The sequence below is a fragment of the Akebia trifoliata genome, chromosome 1 (genome assembly GCF_017979445.1).
Source record: "Akebia trifoliata isolate Shusen 1 chromosome 1, ASM1797944v1, whole genome shotgun sequence".
Classification (NCBI taxonomy): domain Eukaryota; kingdom Viridiplantae; phylum Streptophyta; class Magnoliopsida; order Ranunculales; family Lardizabalaceae; genus Akebia; species Akebia trifoliata.
The window spans coordinates 15,654,905-15,680,690 of NC_141375.1; the positions used below are offsets into that span (position 1 = coordinate 15,654,905).

Sequence of the window (25,786 nt, forward strand, 5' to 3'; positions counted from 1 at the left end):
TGTAAGGAGATGAGGACATGTGTCACCTTTTGATTTGAAGAGGGTGATTGGTTGATGTTGGTAGTGGTTAGTGATGCGTATGATTTATACTAGCAAGTGCACTAATCATTTCAAGTAATAATTCGTTCCCACGAGGATTAAGTTACTAAGTACCAAAAATAATCACTTAAATTACTATTTGATGAACCGAGAATTGTAGAATTGCAAATTGAAATAACAATGAAACAAGAAAGAATGGATTCTTATGGATTAAAAACCTAGGGCTTTCGACTTTACTACAGATACTCCTACGTAATTAATTATTCAAAGTAATACCTGCTTTGCCTTATTTGGAGGTTTAATTCCCTAAACCAACTAGTGTTTTCTCTCGAAATACACTAGATTACTCCTTTAAATATTAACTCAGTACATCTCTATGTGAATTTAAATACCAAAGAGTCATAAAATCTTTGGAATTATTGTAAATTGAATTACTAACCTCTTAGAACATGCTAAACTACATATACCGTTCATTCATTCTAACGTGATCTATCTTATTGATCTAACCTAGATTCTAATTCTCATTATAAACCTAGATCAATAAAATCAATCAAAACTTTGGCCTTCAGATTTGACAGCATTAAACTCAAAATAGACACACAAATAAGTAATTGCAAAACAAGGAATTGAATTTGAATAAAACAACTACGAAATTGTAACTGAGTTACATCTCAACCCTAGAAACGAAATTTAGTTCATAATGAAGTACGAAACAAACATCTTGAAATTAAACATAGAAGAAAGGAAGAATAAATTAGTAAAATTCGAGATTGCCGTAGCAATCACTTGATCTCTTATCCCCCTTCTTTTATAGCCTCCAATATCTCAATAAACCCTAAAAACTCAACTACTTATAGCCTCCATACGTTATGAATACAATTAGGGTTCAATCCCCTTTAAGTCAGATCTAAACGATATAATTACAACACGAGACGAAGTGCAGAAAACGGGATCGCGCCGCGTGTCGCGGCAGGAATGTACCCACCGCTGCGGCGGCTAGCTTCTGTCTTGGGGCTTTTGTTGATTTAAATACGAGCACTGCGACGGACATGTATCCACTGCTGCAGCAGCCTCTACCTTTTGTACTCCATTCTTCGAAACTTCATCTTTTCCTCCGATTTCACCCCGACTTGCTTCCTTTTCGTATTTTTGACCATTTATTACCTAAAACAATAAAAAAGAACGATAACTAAATAAAATCACTCTCAAATTAGCAAAATGTTAAGTAAAATTACATAGTATAAGTAGTTACAAACCGACTTATCAAATTCCCCCAAACTTAACATTTGCTAGTCCTCGAGCAAAAACAGAAATAAACCTAACCTAAAGCAAACTGAATCAAAACTAACTTCAGATTCTTCAACTTTCAAGAACAAGATTCATTTAACAAGCACAATTCACAATAGTGTCTCAAAAATCACTGATAACATAAAGCGTCAAGAATTTATTATACATTACAAAAGCTAGAAAAATCACCCAAACTTTCATCCCATTCAAATCATCAATCCTCTGAAAAATCCACGTAAGCAATCTTTAAAACAATCAATTCTACCACCCGGATAATTTTATAAAAACAATGCAAACAAATTTGACCTCGAAATAGTAATGAAAGATCAAATCTCATAAGCTTGGCTTTCTTGTCACTCTCCACTAATGTAAACTCATCATGCCACCTCGGATCAAAAGGTCTTAATTAAGCTTGTAATGTTAGGTTTAGGTATTGGCTCAAAAAGAATGGATAGGATAATTCAAAGAATGAGAATACTCACAACCGAACAAAATGTAACATTCTAAAGAGCTTAAGAATACTAACATCACAACTTCACTTTTCATACTTTCCCTTCTTTCTTTTGTGCTATAACACTTGCGCACACTTTCACCACTACTACCATCAAATTCTTTTTTTTTTAATAATACAAAACAAAATAAATAAATGAAGAACACTTTTCTTCAAACTTGTATCCCTCTGTAGACACCCCATTTTTGCACCCGCCTGATTAATCAAGTCGTCAACCCGATTGCAAAGGTTCCCAATGATGGATGTTTATTCCAATGCTTTATTTTGTTACCAGATATGTTTCAGAAATCCGGATGAGGTATCTCGAACTGACAAAACTTAGAAACCACGCTACACTAGGAAAATACGACCCCAGGAACATAGAAATCATCATCTTGCAGACCCAAAAAGAAGCTTCACGATAAAAATCACTAAAAATGACTAACTTACCAAAATACCCCTAACATAAAAACAACCCTAGAGCCTGCATTAAGCTTAGGAAAACTCACTCAAACACATAAAACAACAAATCGAAACCAAGTAAACCACTTCGCCAATTTTCACAAAATTTGACAAAATTACGAAAATACCCCTCATAAAGTTCACGACCATTTCATACAAAAAACTTCATAAATGACAAAAACCAACATTCCCATTGAATTCCTTGTGAAAAATTGATTCCAAAACATCTTGGAACATGGAAAAATGACTTAAAACGTAAAAAATCCTCTCCGATGGCAAAATGGTAATTTCACAATTTTAATAATTAAAATTTTCAAAATTAATAAATAAATCATTAAATAATGTAAAGTGAAACATTAATTAAATTAATTATAAAATTTAAATCAAAAAATTGATGAATCAGGCTTTCAAGAAAAATTGTTGAGGGTTCGCAAGATATTTCTTTAAGGACCCCTCCATTTGGGGGTCCAAAGAATTAAAGATATAATAGAGGGGGGTTCTCCAAAAATTTAAAGTCAATCAAGCAAGACTAAAGTCAAGATATTAAAGTCAATCAAATAAGACTAAAGTCAAAATTAAAGTCAATTAAGTAAGATTAAAGTCAAGTATTAAAGTCAATCTCATAAGACTAAAGTCAAAACCCTAAATCAAAACCCTAATCTAAACTAATCAAATCAATCTCATAAGACTAAAGTCAAAACCCTAAGTCAAAACCCTAAAGACTAAGTCCATCTCATGAGATCAAAGTCTAAACCCTAATTAAAACTCTAAAAGAAACCCTAATCAAATCCTAATGCTTCTAAAAACTTTATAAATAGGAGCCTCCACAACCTCTCCAAAACCTTAATTTTGGAGCCCCAACTCCTTCCCTAACACCCCTACTCCGATTTTAGCCTAAAAAACACCCAAAAACCTCTCAAAAATATCCCAAAAATCTACAATAAATTCGAAGCACCTAGATCCAAGAAGGAGATACCTTACCTCGGATATCAAGAATCAGATCCGGAGATAAAACGAACTAAGGAATACGGTACAAGGAGCCGTTTTCACCAGATCTGAGGGAATAACACTTTTGCAGATCGAAGGTAAGATTTTTCATTATTTTTTAATCTAGGTTTGTCATTAGCGATCTAGATTTATTTGGGATAAGTAGAGACCGGCAATGGTCGGGCGGGGTTGGGGCCTAACACCTTCCAACCCCGTAACATGATCCCCGGATTCAGATTTTCTGTAGAAGATTAGTTCATTATCCATTTTAGAGTCAGTTTGGTTCCTAGACCATAATAACTAGGTGGCGACTCCAAAACCTCAAGGGTCAAAAGCGGATACGCGTACCCCGCGGATCGAGGGCGCTTTCAGTGCCGACTCCACTGGGGACTATTGAGGATCAAACTTGAAAAATCCCAAGTATGGGAGCATTGCCAAGATGACCTAGTTTTTTTTTATTATTTAGTTCGATTTATTTTATTTATTTTTTCTATTTATTTATTTTTGTGACTTGATTGTAGATGATTTTGGATATTGCATTTTTTTTTCAATTAAGGATCACTTTTTGATGACCCCTAAATAATGAAAGATTCAAATTGACATATGAAAATGATGGAATGATGAAGGTTGGGACAGTAATGTTAAAACGTCTTTATATAATATTTTAGTTAGAATTAAGTCTGGGAATGTCTTAATAAAATGTAGATCTCATCGAGTAGATTAATTTAGAACCTGAGTTTACTCAATTTCATTATCAGAAGCCTTAGATATCATCGATGTAAGTTCAATCTGTAAATCTGGAATTGTTGCTGAATGAAGGTTGGGACAGCAATGTTAAAACATTTTTACAGAATATTCTAGTGAGAATTAAGTCTGGGAACCTATTAATAAAATGTAGATCTCATCTAGTAGATTAATTTAGAACTTGATTTCACTCAATTTCGTTATCAGAAGCCTTAGATATCATCGATGGAAGTTCAATCTGTAAATCTGGAATTGTTTCTGAATGAAGGTTGGGACAACAATGTTAAAACGTTTTTACAGAATATTCTAGAGAGAACTAAGTCTAGGCACCTATTAATAAAATGTAGATCTCATCGAGTAGATTAATTTAGAACTTGAGTTCACTCGATTTTGTTATCGGGAGCCTTAGATATCATCGATGCAAGTTCGGATTGTATTTTCCTAATTCACAGAAAATCCGAATTTATCTAATGTTGGCACAATTAATGTTCCTGAGAGTGAGCTCATCTCAACCATTGTCATTCTATCATCAATGTAACATCTATTTGAATCTCGATTTATTTTGGATCACTCAAAAGTGATCATTGATTGGACCTTAAAAATTATAAAAATTATGCCTATTGCAATGTTTGTTTGATCAATTATTATATGCCATGCTCATTAATTGATTTACCATGATCTTGACAGATATATTTGTGATGTGTTTGCTTTCATCTTAATTTCGCTGTGATGGGTTTTGTATTATTTTCTTGATCAATATTCATTTGATATCCATATGTGATGACATAATTTGGCCCATGGGCCCATGTGTTTGAAAAAGGCCCCGGGCACACCCCACCCTATTTTGCACATACCACATGCACGTTTACTGTTTTGCACACTTACACGTCCTATATAGCCAACGTGGCACTAGTGCTTGACCCGATCTCTTCGGAGATGCGATGTCATTCATGAAAACCACAACTCCAGTCACGTACCTTAGGGTATATCAAACTGGGGCATCAATACCGTCTGATCAGATGATTCTGAGAGATGTATTGATGCACCCAGGCTGGAGCGACCTGAGCCTTTGACCTATTGTGAGCCACACACTCACACGTCCCGATTGCCAACGTAGTACTAGTACGTGGTCGGTCTCCTCGTGGGATGCCAAACCATTTATGAAAGCTACAACTTTTGACTCGTACCCGTAGGTATAAAAGATAATCTAAGTATATCAATTGTACTTCTTAGTCAAAACTGGTGCCTAAGCAAGATCTTGCCCCGCTGTACCCTACTGTACGAGGGGGATAGACTACGTCTATTTTAAACGAAAGGTATTTAAGTGGGCCCTTGCTTAGCATTGTGCGCCACCTCTCAACTGAAGATCAAACTGGCTGTTTTTAACTTCAGAGAAGTGAATTGAGGTTTTAGATTATCACCTATACGGTATATCAAACCAAGTCACCACGTATCGAAAGGTATATAGGTGTGCTTGGGCAAGGGTGGCCAGATAAAAATGCATTGCACGTAGTAAGCTTAGAGTCTAGAAACCTTCCTAGTAGGTCACGACTCGAACTTATTGTGGGTGTTCCCGGGTTGTTTATTGATTGGAACATGTTGATTGATGAATGTATGCGAGTGTTGTGAATGATGAGATCAAAGTATATGGTTGTCCTCAAGGATCAAAAATTTTATTTTTGAAAATTAAAATGGGTGCACCGACCCAATAAAGAATCCATGCTTTTACAATAATGACCCAGTCCATCCCGATCCAACAATCATGATGGACCGGGCCATTTAAGCCAAAATGGAAATCAAATTTTCAAAGAAGAAAAATGATTTACGAAGGGAAAGTATTTTCTAGAAAAAGTGTTTTCTAAAATAAGTGTTTTCTAGAAAAAGTGTGATTCTCTAAAAAATAATGTTTTCTAAGAAAAAGTGTTTTCCAAAAAATATTTTCCATAAGAACAAGATTTTCCAAGAGAAAATGTTTTCTAAATAACAAACTATTTTTCAGAGAAAAAATATTTTCTAGAAGAAAATGTTTTCTGAAAGAAAAGAAAATGAAGGAAAAATGATTTACAAAAGATCTATTTGTGCATGGAAATTTTTGAAATATGTTTTTTTCCAAAAATCTATTTTTTGCATACCTTGTAAAATTATCAAAATATGTTTTTCTAAAAAGAAAATGATTGCAAAAAATAATCAGAATTGTGAAAATTGTTATTCAATAAAAACATTATTTTCAAGAGTGCAATAAAATTATTTTCCTTTTGAATAATCATTGAATGGATGAATTGTTTAATGGATTGGTGCACAAAATTTAATAAAATCTCAAGGTTCATTTAAAATGTTATCAAGGGTGTGACACTGAAATTGGTTAAATTCACCTTCAAAGAGGTTTTACGGGTTACCATTGTATCTAAGCTCAATCATCCATCGTCCAGCTAGGGTTGTAAATCTGGTCAGTTAGAGTAAACATCAATATCAAGTCAACAGTCAGAAATGACCTCAAAATTTCTCAACATCATCCAGTTGTTCTTTGAAGATCATAGTGTTTCAATCCTACCGGTTGTAAACAATATCTTAGTCCTCAGTCCTAATCAAACTCGTATGGGTTCTTGTCTTGAGTTTTCATGAGTCATTTGGGTTAGCTCGAGTCTTTTTTTCCAGCAAGGTCATGTCTTCCTTAGATTGAGTCTACTCTTTCCTGTTAAGTCAAGTTAGTTCGTCGAGTCTATAGAGGTGTCTGTTGCCCCATTTGAAATTGATTGGATAAAGGAAATTTTTGAATACCTCGAGCGCATTAACGAATTAACTAATAGATTTTTTTTTCTGAAAAAGAAGATAAGAGTCGGGCTCAATCTTTAATCGAGAAAGGAAAGGTCTTTGACCTCAAAACAAAAAATAATTCCTAAAGAGATTTAAATAGAAACCATCTTATCCCTAGAGGAACACAAGGGGATAATGAATTGACTCAGAAATTTCAAAAGACTTGTTTGTGTGATCATATGAGGGTATGCTAGGTACAAGCTTGGGTGTTGTTCAACATGGAATGGATACTCGTCTATATCAATGGAATCAAAGAAGATGTTATAAAAATGTATCAGTGCTATCCTCACTACATCTTGAGTTGCAGATCACATATTATCAGTCGATATGGGGATACCTTTTGAACTGATCTCTGATAATGGGTCGTATTTCAAAGCATAAGTCATTATTCTGTGTACAACGTTCAAGATCCGGCATTGCAGATCATCCCCCTACCGTCATCAGATTAATGGAGTAGTTGAAGCAGTTCGTAAGAGTTTCAAGATAATCATCAAGGAAATGTGTCATTCACACCAGGATTAGTTAGAGAAGTTACCATTCACACTAGGGGCATATCATACTTCAATACAATCTTCCACTAGAGCTATTCCCTACTTTCTAGTGTATGATATGGAAGCAATCTTACCAGTTGAAATGTAAATCCCGTATCTCAAGGCCTTCAAGGAAAGTCAATTGCTAGAAACAGACTAGACTCGTCATTGGGTACGAGGAGTTAAACTTTATTGAAGAAAAACAACTTTGGGTGCAAACTTATCAAAGAAGAATCGCTCGCACGTTTGACAAGAAGGTTAAAGTTTGCTACTTACAAGTCAAGGATTTAACCATCAGACTTCAAAGAAAACTAAGTACTCCTCCTCGACCGTAGTAGGAAGTCTGAACTTAATTGGAGAAATTCATCTATCAGCAAGAAAACATTACTTTGGAAAACCATCAGATTTCAAAGAAAATCGAGCACTTATCTTTGACCCTAGAGGGAAGTTCAAACCTAATTGGGGAGGTCCGTTCATCGTCAAGGAAATATTACCAGGAAAAGTTGTCAGGCTTCAAGATCATGATAGAATCGAGTTACCAGAACCAACTAACCTTGACCAAATCAAACGGTACTACATTTAAGGAGGCCATTTTTGACCGAATCAATTTTCCTACTACCTAGTTCACTATCTCCTTCCTCAACCCCTTTGCAGCCTGTTCAAAAAGAGAAAAATTATGCCTTTTACTTCTTAGCCTGATTACCTAACCCAAGGGAGGGAAAAATTCGAACTACGTTTTGGTCTGATCCCAAAATTCTGGGGTACGTAGGCAACCTGAGAAGTTACTTTAGGCCCGACCACATCAAAATAAAATAAAAAAATCTATTTCCCCACACAATAAAAAATTTTAAAAGAAAAAAAAATCCAAAATGGGGAAGAAAAATTAAGGAAAAAGAAATAATTTAAAAGGAAATGCCACACAAGGGGCATTTGGGTTTTTGAGCCTCAAAATCCCTTTCTTTTTACACCCAGTCCTAAGCTTACCTATAAAAGTCCTTCTAAGTACCGTACGAAAAGTCAAGGAAGACAGCAAAGCATGATCAGACAGCAACTCCAGAAGTTCAGAAGAGAAGAAAAAGATAAAAAAATGATGAAGCCTGCTAAGTTGAAAACCCGAAAAGGGCAACTTAGGCAAAAATTAAGGCAAGCTCGCAAAGTTGAAAATCTGAAAGGACAACTTTGGCAACAATCAGAGCCAAGAAAAAAGAAAAAGCTCGCTAAATCGAAAACCTGAAAAGGAGATCTAGGCAAAAGTTAGAGCAAGCTCGATAGATTGAAAACCTGAAAAGGCGATCTAGGCAAAAGTTAGAGCAATATAAAAAAAAATCCCAAGCTGAGAGCTGTTCGAGCTGAATAATCAAGTTCAATACTCAGCTTAAACCAGGCATAGATTCAGAAGCCACAAGTATCTTGTCTACGATCGATCTGAAAATTCTTACTTCCCCAAGTGAACCAATGGAGAGAAGGGTGAATTCTATGATGAGTCTCAAAAAGAAATATTTTGTTCTCTTGAACCTGACTTAAAATCTTCAATAAAATTAATCAAAATTAAAAGTTGGATCTTTATTGCGCTTGTGGTAATCAAATATTTCAAACCTTCATACAAGGGGCATTTTTCTTTTTCCTCTAAATATGTAATTCCCCCCCTTATACTAGGGGCATTTTTTAATGATATGTTCAATGCCATGTTTATTGTCAAACTAGGGACATTTTGTTTTTGAGCAATGTTAATCCTAAAAGATAATGAGAACTCCAAACTTAAGGTTACCCTCTTGATAGTAGTTTTTCGGAAAACTCTTGAGGTTCAAACTCAGGTTTTAAATTTATAAAACTTTTGGATAAAACCTTGGGGTACAAACACATGCATTTTAGATCTCACATAGGAGATAGGGCATATATTCTGTCCTAGATCTATTCATTCCCGGATTCAACCCCTCTTTTCCAGATTTCATTTTCAATCATTCTTTCCCAAATTTATTCCTTCATTTTCAGTTTTACTCAGCCAGATGCCGCCGAGGGTTTTCTCGGAACTATGCTCAGATGCCGCCAAGGATTTTCTTGGATTTATGCTCAGATGCCGCCGAGGGTTTTCTCGGAACTATGCTCAGATGCCGCCAAGGGTTTTCTTGGAATTATGCTCAGATGCCGCCGAGGGTTTTCTCGGAACTATGCTCAGATGTCGCCAAGGGTTTCTTGCAATTATGCTCAGATGCTGCCGAGGGTTTTGTCGGAACTATGCTCAGATGCCGCCAAGGGTTTTCTTGGAATTCTGCCCAGTTGCCGCCGAGGGTTTTCTCGGAACTATGCTCAGTTACCGCCGAGGGTTTTCTCGAAATTATGCTCAGATGCCACCAAGGGTTTTCTTGGATTTATGCTCAATTTAAATTTACTTCATTTTTGACTCATTTCCAATTCAAACTCTTTGAAATCTATCTCAGATTTTGAGCCCACACACTTGCACAGTTGTTACATCAGTCAAGGAGAATTTTCTAAAATTCAAGGATCTGACACTGCCAGTGAGAGCTCGCGCTCAAGGACCTGACATTTTTCTAGCTCGGGGAGAGTTTTACGCTTAAGGATCCCAACGCCCCGACGAATTGTTAAATCAGGCTGCAAAATGAACTGTCACTAGCTCTGGCATTCGGATATCGAACTGTCTACCAAAATAGATTTGCTATCTAGTTTGTTTCAATCCTCTACAAAAGAGGTGCATCTGTAGACACCCCATTTTTGCATCCGCCTGATTAATCAAGTCGTCAACCCGATCGCAAAGGTTCCCAATGATGGATGTCTATTCCAATGCTTTATTTTGTTACCAGATATGTTTCAGAAATCCGGATGAGGTATCTCGAACTGACAAAACTTAGAAACCACGCTACGCTAGGAAAATATGACCCCAGAAACATAGAAATCATCATCTTGCAAACCAAAAAGAAGCTTCACGATAAAAATCACTAAAAATGATTAAATTACCAAAATACCCCTAACATCAAAACAGCCCTAGAGCCTGCATTACGCTTAAGAAAATCCACTCAAACACATAAACAACAAATCGAAACCAAGTAAACACTTCGCCAATTTTCACAAAATTTGACAAAATTACTAAAATACCCCTCATAAAGTTCACGACCATTTCATACAAAAAAACTTCATAAATCACAAAAACCAATATTCCCATTGAATTCCTTATGAAAAACTGATTCCAAAACATCCTGGAACATTGAAAAACGACTTAAAACGTAAAAAATCCTCTCTGAGGGCAAAATGGTAATTTCACAATTTTAGTAATTAAATATTTCGAAATTAATAAATAAATCATTAAATAATGTAAAGTGAAACATTAATAAAATTAATTATAAAATTTAAACCAAAAAATTGATCAATCAGGCTTTCAAGAAAAATTGTTGATGGTTCGCAAGATATTTCTTTAAGGACCCCTCCATTTGGGGGTCCAAAGAATCAAAGATATAATACAGGGGGGTTCTCCAAAAATTTAAAGTCAACCAAGCAAGACTAAAGTCAAGATACTAAAGTCAATCAAATAAGACCAAAGTCAAAATTAAAGTCAATTAAGTAAGATTACAGTCAAGTATTAAAGTCAATCTCATAAGACTAAAGTCAAAACCCTAAATCAAAACCCTAATCTAAACTAATCGAGTCAATCTCATAAGACTAAGGTCAAAACCCTAAATCAAAACCCTAATCTAATCAAGTCAATCTCATAAGACCAAGGTCAAAACCCTAAATCAAAACCCTAATCTAAACTAATCAAATCAATCTCATAAGACTAAAGTTAAAACCCTAAAGACTAAGTCAAAACCCTAAAAGAAACCCTAATCAAACCCTAATGCTTCTAAAACTTTATAAATAGGAGCCTCCACACCCTATTTCGTATCAAAGAAAAAACCCAGAAAAAGTAGGTGAAGAAGCCTCCACAACCTCTCCAAAACCTTAATTTTGGAGCCTCAACTCCTTCCCTAACACCCCTCTCCGATTTTAGCCTAAAAATACTTAAAAACCTCCCAAAAACATCCCAAAAATCCACAACAATTCGAAGCACCCAGATCTAGAACGGATATACTTTACCTCAAAGATCAGAAATCAGATTCGGAGATAGAACGAAGTAAGGAATACGATACAAGAGCCGTTTCACAAGATCTGAAGGAATAAAACTTTTGCAGATCGAAGGTAAGTTTTTTTTAAGTTTTTTATCTAGGTTTGTCATTAGCAATGTAGATTTATTTGGGATAAGTAGAGCCGGCAATGGCCGGGCGGGGTTGGTGCTAACACCTTCCAACCCGTAAAATGATCCCCGGATTCAGATTTTCTGTAGTAGGTAGTTTTTATCCATTTTAGAGTCAGTTTGGTTCCTAGACCACAATAACTAGGTGGTGACTCCCAAACCTCAAGGGTCAAAAGCGGATCCGTGCACCCCGCGGATCGAGGGCGCTTTCAGTGACGACTGATGAGACTATCGTTGTTCTTCTCACCGGAGTTAATAATAATCTTAGTTGTACCTTACTTGTGGGGCAAGTAGGGGATCGAACCCAAGAGAAAGGAGGAATAGAGCTAAGCTAAGAAGATAAAATTCAAATTAACTAAAAGGAATTAAAACTGTTTTTCTTTGTATTTTTGAACTTATAAGAAGATGTAAAATTGCTAGAAAATAAACTAAAGTAAATGAAATTAAAAGCAAGTAAACTTATAATTAAAACACCATTGGAGGTGGATCTACCTAAAACATGTTAATGAGCAATTTCTAGTCTCTAGCCTTTTTATAACTCAATCATAAGGGCTTGGTGTTAGCTCCTTAGATCGGAAAGTTTTGCAATTAAAATGAAATAAAAAGAAACAAAAACAAAGTAGAATTTCTTGAAACTTCTTACTACAAATTATCTAATTTAAGCATACTTTATCTTGATCTAATCTAAGCATAAAGTATCTATATTAAGAATAAAATGTGCAAGAAACTTAAAGAGAATTCATAAGCATTTTAAATAAAAGAAAGGCATAAAATTAGAAATAACACAAGAACTTGCTCTAGGCTTTTCCACTCTCCAATGGAGGGGAACTTAGCCTAATGTCATTGCAAGAGAGGGAAGACAAGAGATGAAAGAACTTTTCTTCATTTCATGGAGAAAATTACAACTTCTTCTTCTTCTACTTCTTACAAGACTAGTTAACCAAAAGAAAATAACTAGAAAATGAAAATACAAAAAATAAGAGAATAGGCAAAGAGCCTTAGATTAAAGGAGTCTTGGATAGAGAACCAAGATGGGACCCTTTCTCTAGAAATGAAGGCTCTATTTATAGAGAAAAATGTGTGTAGAAGAGTCTAAAAGTAGCCTCCACTTTTCTTTGCACAAAAAGACAAAAGAGGAGAATATGAGTTAAGGATTAGGGCATTCCAAAGTGTTAGGGCATTCCAAAGTGGGCCCAAATGCTTTTGCCTTGAGATTTTGATTCCAAATTGTTGATTTTCTGCACAAGAAACACACGTAATTAGATTTATCTAGTAAATGAATTTATTTATATAATTAAGCCTAATTAACATGCAACGTGGTGGTTTGAGGCTTATCATGATTATTATCTTAATATAGAGAAATAGGTACAAAAATCAAGATAAATATCCGGAAAATGTGCGTATAATTGAGTGTTTGGAGACACTCATCACACCCCCAAACTTACCTTTTTCTAGTCCCTAGAAAAAACTGCCACTTTCGCAGGCACCTCGACTGCATTTAGCGAATGCAGCAAGCCCTTGAACCGCTAGGTTACCCCTAGTGGACGAGTTTGACTCGTGAGGGTTTGCAGAAAATATACCCACAAAATTTGAAAACAACTTTGAAGTAAAAATAGTCAAAATCAAAACTTATATTGAAAAGCACAAGTCTTTTTTTTTTTTTTGTCAATCAATTAGAAGTACTGCTTGGTATAGAGTCCCAACCCTTATTTCTCTACGACAAAACTTAGACTTAAATTGACCTTTGAGCGATAGTGATTCTAACTTAGAAATTTAAGAGATTCGATTTCTCAAAATGAGTTTCAACCTTCTAACTACTCAAGAATAACTGGAGTAACTTAGGGTTTAATTCTAAACTTAGCATCCTGTCTGGGGTAGTGAGAAGTGTGGATATTCACTTTAATACCTCTAAGGGGCTTTATCTGTGATATTCCAGTATACTCACATTTTTACACTTGATGGCTTTCACCCTACTAAAACTTTACATAAACTTTTGGATCTTTAACTTTTTTTTTTTTTTTTTATTACTTCTTCACTATTTTTCTAAGAAAAGTAGGCAGCCCTTTTCAAGGTACCCAGTCTAATTCAATGGTTGCTGTACAAGGTGTATACAATCCAGTTCTGTTTTTCTTCTAATCAACCAACCAATTGAACAAGGAAGTCAAAGTTCATCAAACCTAGTTTTTCCTTAAACTCTAGGTAGAAAGAAGGTAACAAGCTCTTTTAATACAATCTAGACTCTTGGTAACCTTATTAGAAGTGACTATAAACCAAAAGATAACTTTGCTCTAATTTTTGCCTAAGAGAAACATAAATGGGGACTCCAGATCATAGCTTCCAATGAAAGACTGATTAAATATTTTCACTAAGTGCTTAAAAGATACAAGCTAAGACTTTGAGAAAAATACAACAAAGTTGCCAACCAAATATTTTTCAATTTTTTTTTTTTTTTTTTTTTGTATAAAAGAAGAAAATAATAAGTGGAAATCCAACCCATACACCCCCAAACTTAAACATTATATTGTCCTCAATATTTCAACAAATACATGCAAAGGTAAAATTGAAATTGACAAAATGAAATGAAGTGGGTTAGATAGCACCTGAGAAAGACCTTATAGTCCTGTTGATATTTAACACAATGTCCCTTGAAGTGCATGGATTGCCTCCCAGAAGCGCTAAGTTTAACGTCTTTAGCTAGACGAAAACATAGTTAATTTTGATAGACGGGATCATCGAGAAAAAGAACTTCCTCCTGCGGAACATACTCGAGAAACGGTTTGAGACGTTGGCCATTCACTTTGAAAGTGGATCCGTCCTTAGGATTAAGGACTTCAACAGCACCATGGGGGTAAACTGTTTGGATAATATATGGGCCAGTCCATCGAGACTTAAGTTTTCCAGGAAAAAGGTGGAGTCTATTATCATACAACAAAACTTTTTGATTAGGAATGAAATTCCTCCTAAGAATGTGCCTATCGTGAAAGAATTTGGTACGCTCTTTGTACCTTTTGGCACAATCATACGAGTCATTTCTAATCTCTTCTAACTCGTCTAGTTGTAACTTTCGCTTCTCACCGGCTTTATCAAAATCAAAGTTGAGGCGTTTGATCGCCCAATATGCACGATGTTCTAGTTCTACAGGGAGATGGCAGGCCTTGCCAAAAACTAACCGGTAGGGAGACATCCCTATGGGTGTCTTGAATGCAGTCCTATAGGCCCAGAGTGAATCACTCAATCTCAAAGACCAATCTTTCCTTGAAGGATTGACTGTTTTTTCTAAGATAGTCTTTATTTCCCTGTTAGAAATCTCCACTTGTCCACTTGTTTGTGGGTGGTAAGGTGTGGCAACCTTATGCGTTATGAGGTATTTCTTCATCAACGCAGCAAAGATCTTGTTGCAAAAATGCGAGCCACCATCACTTATGATAGCTCGCGGAGTACCAAATCTTGAAAAAATCGTCTCCTTGATGAATTTTATCACAACCTTGTGATCGTTAGTTCTACATGCCACAGCTTCGACCCATTTTGACACATAGTCAACGGCAACTAGGATGTATTGATAACCCTGGGAGATAGGAAAAGGTCCCATGAAGTCTATACCCCACACGTCAAAAATTTCGATGATCAGTATAGGATTTTGAGGCATTTCATTTCTCTTAGAGATTTTTCCTAATCTCTGACATCTATCACAAGATTTGCTAAACTCGTGGGCATCACGAAAAATACTAGGCCAGAAAAAACCGCATTGTAGGATTTTCATGGCGGTTTTCTTACCACTGAAGTGCCCTCCGCAGGCATGATTATGGCAAAACTCTAGGATACTGACTTGCTCACAGGTTGGAATACAACGTCTAATGATTTGATCAGGACAATACTTAAATAAGTATGGCTCATCCCAGAAATACCATTTTGTTTTTGACAGAAGACGAGTTTCTCTTGACTAGTCATTTCGACTGGGAATTGACCTGTAACTAGGTAGTTGACAATGTCCGCATACCATGGAACATTGGCTTGAGAGATTTGCATAAGTTGCTCATCGGGAAAGGATTCAGAGATGGGTAAGGATTCCTCGGATGGCTTGTTAACTATCCTAGACAAGTGATCAGCTACGACATTTTCTGCCCCTTTTTTATCTCGGATCTCGAGATCAAACTCTTGTAGAAGTAGAATCCAACGGATTAACCTTGCTTTAGCATCTTTCTTTGATAGAAGGTACTTCAATGCTGCGTGGTCTGTGTAGATCACGACTTTAGATCCTATGAGGTAGGGGCGGAATTTTTCAATGGCATAGACCACTGCTAGCATTTCCTTCTCTGTTGTAGAGTAGTTAAAGCTGAGCATCGTTTAGGGTTTTACTAGCATATTGGATAACATGAGGTTGTTTTTCAATTCGCTGACCCAAAACAGCGCCTATTGCATAATCTGAAGCGTCGCACATAACTTCGAATGGAATGCTCCAGTTTGGAGGTTGAATAATGGGTGCCGAGGTTAACTCGGACTTGAGCTTGTTGAACGCAGAGAGACATGACTCTGAAAAGTCGAAAGGAACATCCTTTCCCAATAGCTCACATAAAGGCTTCGAGATTTTTCCGAAATCTTTAATGAATCTACGATAAAAACCCGCATGGCCTAGGAATGACCTAATTTCTTTGACCGTTCTAGGAGGTGGTAATTTTTCAATTAGACCTACCTTTGCCTTATCTACCTCAATCCCTTAGCAGAAACAATGTGCCCTAGCACAATCCCCGATGTTACCATGAAATGGCATTTTTCCCAATTGAGGACTAGATTGACCTCTTTGCAACGTAAAAGGACCAAAGTCAAGTGATGAAGACATTCCTCAAAACTTGATCCAAAAATTGAAAAATCGTCCATGAATACTTCGAGATATTTTCTAGCATGTCGGAAAAAATATACTCATCATGCACCGTTGAAAAGTAGCGGGTGCATTGCACAATCCAAAAGGCATGCGACGATACGCGAAAGTTTCGAAAGGGCAGGTGAAAGTTGTTTTCTCTTGATCGATTGGAGCAACGGGTATCTGGTTGTACCCGGAATAACCATCTAAGAAGCAATAGTAAGAATGTCCTGCCAGACGCTCTAACATTTGATCAATGAAAGGTAAGGGGAAATGATCCTTAGGAGTCATCGAGTTGAGTTTCCTATAATCATACACACTCTCCATCCATTTTGGACTCGAGTGGGGATTAATTAATTGTCTTGGTTCACTACCACAGTGATACCATATTTCTTAGGAACTACTTGTATAGGACTCACCCAACGACTGTCAGAGATAGGATAGATAATACCCGCATCTAGCAATTTCATCACTTCCATCCGAACCACGTCTTTCATGATAGGATTTAGTCGTCTCTGAGGTTCTAAGGAAGGTTTAGCAAAATCCTCTAAACGAATGTGGTGCATCACCACAGATGGACTAATTCCCTTGATGTCAGCTATGCTCCAACCATAGCTTCTTGATGTTCCCTTAATACTCCTAACAACTTTCCCTCTTGGACTTCATTGAGGTGAGAGGAAATGATCACAGGCAAGGTTTGATTCTTGCCAAGAAATGCATATCTCAAGGTCTCTGGAAGAGACTTGAGTTCAATTTTGGAGGCTCGACATGAGAAGGAACAAGATTGGATGTGCGCACAGGAAGACTTTCAGCTTTTGCGTGCCACCGCACAGAATCTAAGAGTGGAACGGATTCAAGCAAAGCATTGACTTCGCTTATAGACTCTTCTACGTCCAAGTCAAGGCCAAAGTGAGCCAAACATTTCGTTAGGGGATCAGAGTACCCTAATTCTTGATACGTTTGATTGACTAGCGTATCTATCATGTTCACTTCCTCCATACCATCATCTACATCAATTCCTTGGAAATTGTGGAAGACGTTCAGTTTCACTTTCATATCCCCAAATGCTAAAGTCATAATTCCGTTTCTACAACGAATGACTGCGTCAGACGTGGCTAAGAATGGACGTCCTAAGATGATAGGAATATGACTGTTCGAATTGATGACTGGCTCTGTGTCTAAGACAACAAAGTCAACAGGAAAATAGAAATCTTTGACTTTAACTATCACGTCCTCAACTATACCCTTTGGAATTTTTATGGACCTATCGGCTAGACTCAACGTGATATCTGTGGGTTTCAAAACCCCCAAACCTAATTGTTTATAAACCGAATATGGTAAAAGGTTCACACTGGCCCCTAAGTCTAAGAGACATTTTTCGACCACTTGATTTCCAATATGAATAGAAATTGTCGGACATCCAGGATCCTTAAATTTTGGTGCAATCGTTTGTTGGATGAGTGACGAAGCTTGGGCTGCCATAATAGCTTCCCGAGGAAATGGTGTTTTCCTTTTAGCTGTGGTCAAATCCTTTAAGAATTTCGCATAAGAAGGTATCTGCTTAATGGCATCTAGGAATGGGATATTGATATGCACATTTTGGAAGACTTCTAAGACACCCTCAAACTGCTTACCTTTTTTAGAATCTCTAAGGCGATGGGGAAATGGAGCTTTTGGAATTGGCAAAATGATAGGAGGATTTTCCAAATCTTTCTTCTTCTCTGTTGGAGACTCTATGGCTTCTTTTTGAACTTTGTCCTTTTTAAGACTTTTCTCCCGTGTCAATAGGTTGGACCTTGTTGTCCACCTTCTTTCCCGAACGCAAGGTGTGGATAGCCTGGACTGAGTCTTGTGGAGCTCCAGAATGGCTTCCTACTTCGTATTGACCTTTCGATCCGTTTGGAATCAAAGGTTGACCTCTAGGGTTAGGGATAGTCTGACTAGGAAATTGACCTTTCTCTCTCCCACTCAAGGAGAGAGCTAACTGCCCCAACTGAACTTCCATCTTAGCTATGGATTGCGCAGTGACCTGGTTAATCTGAGTTTGATTTTGATGGGTTTGCTGTTGAGTTTGGATGAACTGCTGTTGCTGTCATCAACTCGGCAATCATAGATTCTAAGGACGACTGTTGTTGGGCAGGCTGCTGGTAATTGGTCATGGGATCTGGTATGATGGCTCTGCAATCTGTAGATTGTTGGGGTTGATAAGGGACTTGAGGAACAATAGCTTGGTTTGTGGAAGAACCAGATTGCCTAGGAAAACTCCTATTGTAACCTGACGGACCACTAGATTGAATAGGTTCATTCTGTCTGTATGAGAAATTAGGATGGAACCTATTATCTGGGTGATACGTTTGGCTAAAAGAGTTTGGAGTTGGCTTCCTAAAAGCACTATAGCCATTAATCGCATTTGCTTGTTCAGCTTTGATTTGAGGCAAGGTGGGACAACACTCGACCAAATGGTCGTTGCCGTCGCATATGACACACAAAGAACTCGGTTCGACAGTCACTTGCGAAATTGTACGAGGGTCTAGGTGAGGTTTGGATGCTGAGATGGTAAAGGCATCTAACTTCTTCGTGAGATTATTCATCCCACTCACTAGACTACACATGACATTTTTGAGATCAGGGTCTGCCTTCATCTCATACATGCCTGTCTTCCTAACCGGATCGTCTCTATCAAATTCTTCTTGGTTAGTGCTCCAATTTTGAGCACTCTCAGCTAACTCTACGAGGAAATCATACGCTTGGTTGGGAGTCTGGTTCATGAACTGACCCTTATGCATTGACTCAACTAAGGTACGTTGATTCATTGTTAATCCTCTATAAAAACTTTGCACCAACTGTGCTTTGTCAATGCCATGGTGTGGGCATTTGACCAATAAATCATTGAATCTTTCCCAAGTTTGGGAAAATTCATCATCAGGACGGGCTCTAAAATTTCTAATAGAGTCCTTCATTTTCTCAGTTTTGGCCACGGGGTAGTATTGGCCATAAATTTCTTGGATAGAACATCCCAGGTAGATATGGAATTGGGTGTTAGGGAGTTCAACCACGCAGCTGCGTGGTCTTCCAAGGATAACGGGAACAGAATAAGCTTGATACTCTCCTCATCTAGATTCTGATTTCTAAAAGTTTGACATATAGTCAAGAATCGATTAAGATGGGTGTAAGGTTGTTCACGCTCTAAACCGTGGAACTTAGGGAGCATATTGATGGTGGCAGCCCTAATTTCAAACTGAGGTGCATTGTTCAATGGTAAAACAATGCATGTGGGAGGAGATGCGGAAGCTGGAGCGAAGAGCTCATTGAGAGTTCGCTCTCGATCACCCATCATAACTACTGATGGTGTCTTGCGTATCCTACTGATGGTACGTTCGATCTCAGGATCAAATGGTTCTAACACGTTATTTTGTGAACGTCTACCAAGCATACAAATCACACAGTCGATCAAACAATCACGAAAAGAAAAGACTGGACCTAGATAGGTTGCCTAAAGCTAGACAGCTCCTAACTGGGTAGAAATAGCGCAACTAGCCTTCCAACTCGGTTCTATGAATCAAGTTTGAATCATTCGGATCTCCAGATCGGAGGAGGCGCATAATGCATAAGCAAGAGCACGCTTAAATACCTTCCTTTCTTGAATAGACTGAGTCTATCCCCTCAAAGGGCAAGATCTTACTAGATACAAAAATGACCAAGAAGCGCAATTGGCACAACTTGAAGCGAAATTTCTCCTATTGAGCTCGTGGGCCCTATAGTCAAGTCTAATTGATTTTAATTAATTTGATTGGATGACTAGTGAATTGATTATCCTAATTAGAGCAAGGAATTGGTAATGACTTCCAATCCTTATCTTATCATGCCATCCCTAGGAGAGGGGTGCTCTTTACTACCTAATTAACTATTCCAAGTGTGTGCAAATTGGAAAAATAACATACAAAGGCAAGGAGTAACCCACTAGCAAAGAGAGGCGTGGGTGTTTCGGGATTACCTCCCGTGCTAGACGGGGTGAAGACGTTTGAGTCGACTTAGGCCACCAACTCCAATTTTGGTGTGCGAACCTAAGGAGCCGTGACGGTATTGTCCACCCGTCGTCCTTCCTTAGTCTATTACAATCCAAGCCTTCTTGGATAATTAATAAAAATTACAAGAAATCCTATACAAGAGTTTCTAAAACAGAAAAAAAAACCTAACTAAAGATTAAAGGAAATTGAAAGAAAAGAAGAAAAAAAAGAAAAAAAAAATGTTCACCTACAAGAAGCAAAACAGAAATGTTAGCAGAAATGATAGTAAATGGACTCAAAAACAGAATCTGACTTACCGCTATCTTGCTGACTTGTCACATTTTATAGAAAATTTCGTTCTACCCCAAATCGATATACACTAATAGATAATCGGAGATCGGAGAGTAGAAAGTTACAGTCAGTTTAAGTTCTGCTGTCAAGGGTGAAAAAGAAAACGAGAATGACTTTTTTTTTTTTTAATGTTTTTTTTCTTCTTTCTTCTCTCTTAAAATCTCAAGAACACTTGAACTTATAGAAAGAAACCAAAAGAAAAAAATAAAAAATAAAATAAAAAAAAAAAAAAATAAATTTTAAATCAAAACTTACCACTACTACCTTTACCTTTCCCCGGCAGCGGCGCCAAAATTCTGATGAGACTATCGTTGTTCTTCTCACCGGAGTTAATAATAATCTTAGTTTTACCTTACTTGTGGGGCAAGTAGGGGATCGAACCCAGAGAAGAAAGGAGGAATAGAGCTAAGCTAAGAAGATAAAATTCAAATTAACTAAAAGGAATTAAAACTGTTTTTCTTTGTATTTTTGAACTTATAAGAAGATGTAAAATTGCTAGAAAATAAACTAAAGTAAATGAAATTAAAAGCAAGTAAACTTATGAATTAAAACACCATTGGAGGTGGATCTACCTAAAACATGTTAATGAGCAATTTCTAGTCTCTAGCCTTTTTATAACTCAATCATAAGGGCTTGGTGTTAGCTCCTTAGATCGGAAAGTTTTGCAATTAAAATGAAATAAAGGAACAAAAACAAAGTAGAATTTCTTGAGAAATTTACTACAAATTATCTAATTTAAGCATACTTTATCTTGATCTAATCTAAGCATAAAGTATCTATATTAAGAATAAAATGTGCAAGAAACTTAAAGAGAATTCATAAGCATTTTAAATAAAAGAAAGGCATAAAATTAGAAATAACACAAGAACTTGCTCTAGGCTTTTCCACTCTCCAATGGAGGGGAACTTAGCCTAATGTCATTGCAAGAGAGGGAAGACAAGAGATGAAAGAACTTTTCTTCATTTCATGGAGAAAATTACAACTTCTTCTTCTTCTACTTCTTACAAGACTAGTTAACCAAAAGAAAATAACTAGAAAATGAAAATACAAAAAATAAGAGAATAGGCAAAGAGCCTTAGATTAAAGGAGTCTTGGATAAGAGAACCAAGATGGGACCCTTTCTCTAGAAATGAAGGCTCTATTTATAGAGAAAAATGTGTGTAGAAGAGTCTAAAAGTAGCCTCCACTTTTCTTTGCACAAAAAGACAAAAGAGGAGAATATGAGTTAAGGATTAGGGCATTCCAAGGATTAGGGCATTCCAAGTGTTAGGGCATTCCAAAGTGGGCCCAAATGCTTTTGCCTTAAGATTTTGATTCCAAATTGTTGATTTTCTGCACAAGAAACACACGTAATTAGATTTATCTAGTAAATGAAATTATTTATATATAATTAAGCCTAATTAACATGCAACGTGGTGGTTTGAGGCTTATCATGATTATTATCCTAATATAGATAAATAGGTACAAAAATCAAGATAAATATCCGGAAAATGTGCTTATAATTGAGTGTTTGGAGACACTCATCAACGACTCTACTGGGGAGTATTGAGGATCAAACTTGAAAAACCCCAAGTATGGGAGCATTGCCAAGATGACCTAGATTTTTTTATTATTTGGTTGGATTTAGTTTATTTATTTTTTTATTATGATTTTTTGTTTGATGTAGATGATTTGGGTATTGCATTTTTTTTTCCAATTAAGGATCACTTTTGATGACCCCTAAATAATATAAAAAAGATTCCACAATTGACCTATGAAAATGATGGAAGATGAAGATTGGACAGAAATATTAAAACGTTTTTAGAGAATATTCTAGTGAGAATTAAGTCTGGGAGCCTTTAATAAAAAACATAGATCTCGTCGAGTAGATGATTTAGAATCTGAGTTCAATCAATTTCATTATCGGAAGCCTTAGATATCATCGATGCAAGTTCATCTGTAAATCTGGAATTATTTCTGAATGAAAGTTGGGACAGCAATGTTAAAAACTTTTTTAGAGAATTTTAGTGAGAATTAAGTCTGGGAGCCTATTAATAAAATATAAATCTCGTCGAGTAGATTAATTTAAAATCTGATTTCACTCAATTTCGTTATCGGAAGCCTTAGATATCATCGATGCAGTTCAATCTGTAAATCTGGATATTTTCTGAATGAAAGTTGGGACAGCAACGTTAAAACGTTTTTACAGAACATTCTGGTGAGACCTTAAGTCTGGACACCTATAATAAAATGTAGATCTCATCGAGTAGATTAATTTAGAACTTGAGTTCACTCGATTTCGTTATCGGGTGCCTTAGATATCATCGATACAAGTTCAGATTGTATTTTCCTAATTTACAGAAAATCTGAATTTATCTAATGTTGGCACCATTAATGTTCTTGAGAGTGAGCTCATCTCAACCATTGTCATTCTATCATCAATTTAACATCTATTGGAATCTCGATTTATTTTGGATCCCACCAAAAGTGATCATTTATTAGACCTTAAAAATTATAAAAATTATGCCTATTGCAATGTTTGTTTGATCAATTATTATATGCCATGCTCATTAATTGATTTGCCATGATCTTGACAGATATATTTGTGATGGGTTTGATTTCATCTTAATTTCGATGTGATGGGTTTTGGATTATTTTCTTGATCAATATTCATTTGATATCCATATGTGATGACATAATCTGGCCTATGGGCCCACGTGTTTGAAAAAGGCCCCGGACACACCCCACCCTATTTTGCACACACCACAAGCACGTTTACTGTTTTACCCACTTACACGTCCCATATAGCCAACGTGGCACTAGTGCGTGGCCCGGTCTCTTCGGAGATGCGACGTCATTCATGAACACCACAACTCCAGTCACGTACCTTAGGGTATATCAAACTGGGGGCATCAATACCGTCTGATCAGGTGATTCTAAAAGGTATATTGATGCACCCAGGCTTGAGCGACCTGAGCCTTTAACCTATTGTGAGCCACACAGTCACATGTCCCGATTGCCAACGTAGTACTAGTACGTGGTCGGTCCCCTCGTGGGATGCCAAACCATTTATGAAAGCTACAACCCTTGACTCGTACCCGTAGGTATAAAAGATAATCTAAGTGTATCAATTGCACTTCTTGGTCAAAACCGGTGCCTAAACAAATCTTGCCCCGCTGTACCCTACTGTACGAGGGGGATAGACTACGTCTATTCTAGACGGGAGGTATTTAAGTGGGCCCTTGCTCAGCATTGTGCGCCACCTCTCAACTGGAGATCAAACTGGTTGTTTTTAGTTTCAGAGAAGTGAATTGAGGTTTTAGATTATCACCTATAAGGTATATCAAACCAAGTCACCACGTATCGAAAGGTATATAGGTGTGCTTGGGCAAGGGTGGCTAGATAAAAATGCATTGCACGTAGTAAGCTTAGAGTCTAGAAACCTTCCCAGTAGGTCACAACTCGAACTTATCGTGGGTTTTCCCGGGTTGTTTATTGAATGGAGTCCGTTGATTTATGAATGTATGTGAGTGATGTGAATGGTGAGATCAGAGTGTATGATTGTCCTCAAGGATAAAAAATATTATGTTTGAAAATCAAAATGGGTGCACCGACCCAATAAAGAATCCATTCTTTTATAATAATGACCCAGTCCTTCCCGATCCAACAGTCCTGATGGACCGGGCCATTTAAACCGAAATAGAAATCAAATTTTCAAAGAAGAAAAATAGTTTACAAAGGCAAAATATTTCCCAAAAAAAATGTTTTCCAAAAGAAGTGTGTTCCAGAAAAAGTGTTATTCTCTAGAAAAAATATTTTCTAAGAAAAAACGTTTTCCAAAAAATATTTTTCATAAGAAAAAGATTTTTCAAGAGAAAATGATTTCCAAATAAAAAACTATTTTTCAGAAGAAAATATTTTCCAAAAGAAAAGAAAATGATTTACAAAAGATCTTTGTTTGCATGAAATTTTTTTGAAATATGTTTTTTACCAAAAATCTATTTTTTGCATGGACCTTATAAAATTATCAAAATATGTTTTTCTAAAAAGAAAATGATTGCAAAAAATAATCAGTATTGTGAAAATTGTTATTTAATAAAAACATTATTTTCAAGAGTACAATAAAATTATTTTTCTTCTGAATAATCATTGAATGGATGAATTGTTTAACGGATTGGTGTACAAAATTCTATAAAATCTCAGGGTTCATTTAAAATATTATCAAGGGGGTGACACTAAAATTGGTTAAATTCACTTTCAAAGAGATTTTAAGGGTTATCATTGTATCTAAGCTCAATCGTCTAGCTAGGGTTGTAAATCCGGTCAGTTAGAGTAAACGTCAATATCAAGTCAACAGTTAGAAATGACCTCAAAATTTCTCAACATCGTTCAGTTATTCTTTGAAGATTATAGTGCTTCAATCCTACCGGTTGTAAGTAATATCTCAGTCCTCAGTCCTAATCAAACTCGTGTGGGTACTTGTCTTGATTTTTCATGAGTCATTTGGGGTTAGCTCGAGTCTTTTTTTCCAGCAAGGTCATGTCTTCCTTAGATTGAGTCTACTCTTTCCTATTGAGTCAGGTTAGTTCATCGAGTCTATAGGTGTCTGTTGCCCCATCTGAAATTGATCGGATAAAGAAAATTTTTGAATACCTCGAGCACATTAACGAATTAACTAATAATTTAATAGATTTCGTTTCTGAATAAGAAGATAAGAGTCGGGCTCAACCTTTAATCGAGAAAGGAAGGTCTTTGACCTCGAAACAAAAAATAATTCCTAAAGAGATTCAAATAGAAACCATCTTATTCCTAAAGGAACACGAGGGGATAATGAATTTACTCAGAAATTTCAAAAGACTTGTTCGTGTGATCATATGAGGGTATGTTAGGTACAAGCTTGGGTGTTGTTCAACACGGAATAGATACTCGTCTATATCGATGGAATCAAAGAAGATGTTATAAAATGTATCAGCACTATCCTTACTACATCTTGAG

General features: G+C 36.5%; 1 protein-coding gene across 1 annotated transcript in view; it reads right to left on the reverse strand.

Moving 5' to 3' along the window:
• Positions 1 to 1,035: 1,035 nt before the first annotated feature.
• LOC147410773 (uncharacterized) overlaps positions 1,036 to 25,786 on the reverse strand; it is a 38,471-nt gene continuing 13,720 nt past the window's right edge. The window contains 7 exon segments of the mRNA XM_086424937.1: positions 1,036 to 1,203; positions 14,343 to 15,526; positions 15,529 to 15,925; positions 15,927 to 16,301; positions 16,775 to 17,067; positions 17,070 to 17,207; positions 17,210 to 18,102. Coding sequence (XP_086281063.1) covers positions 1,036 to 1,203; positions 14,343 to 15,526; positions 15,529 to 15,925; positions 15,927 to 16,301; positions 16,775 to 17,067; positions 17,070 to 17,207; positions 17,210 to 18,102 — 3,448 coding nt within the window.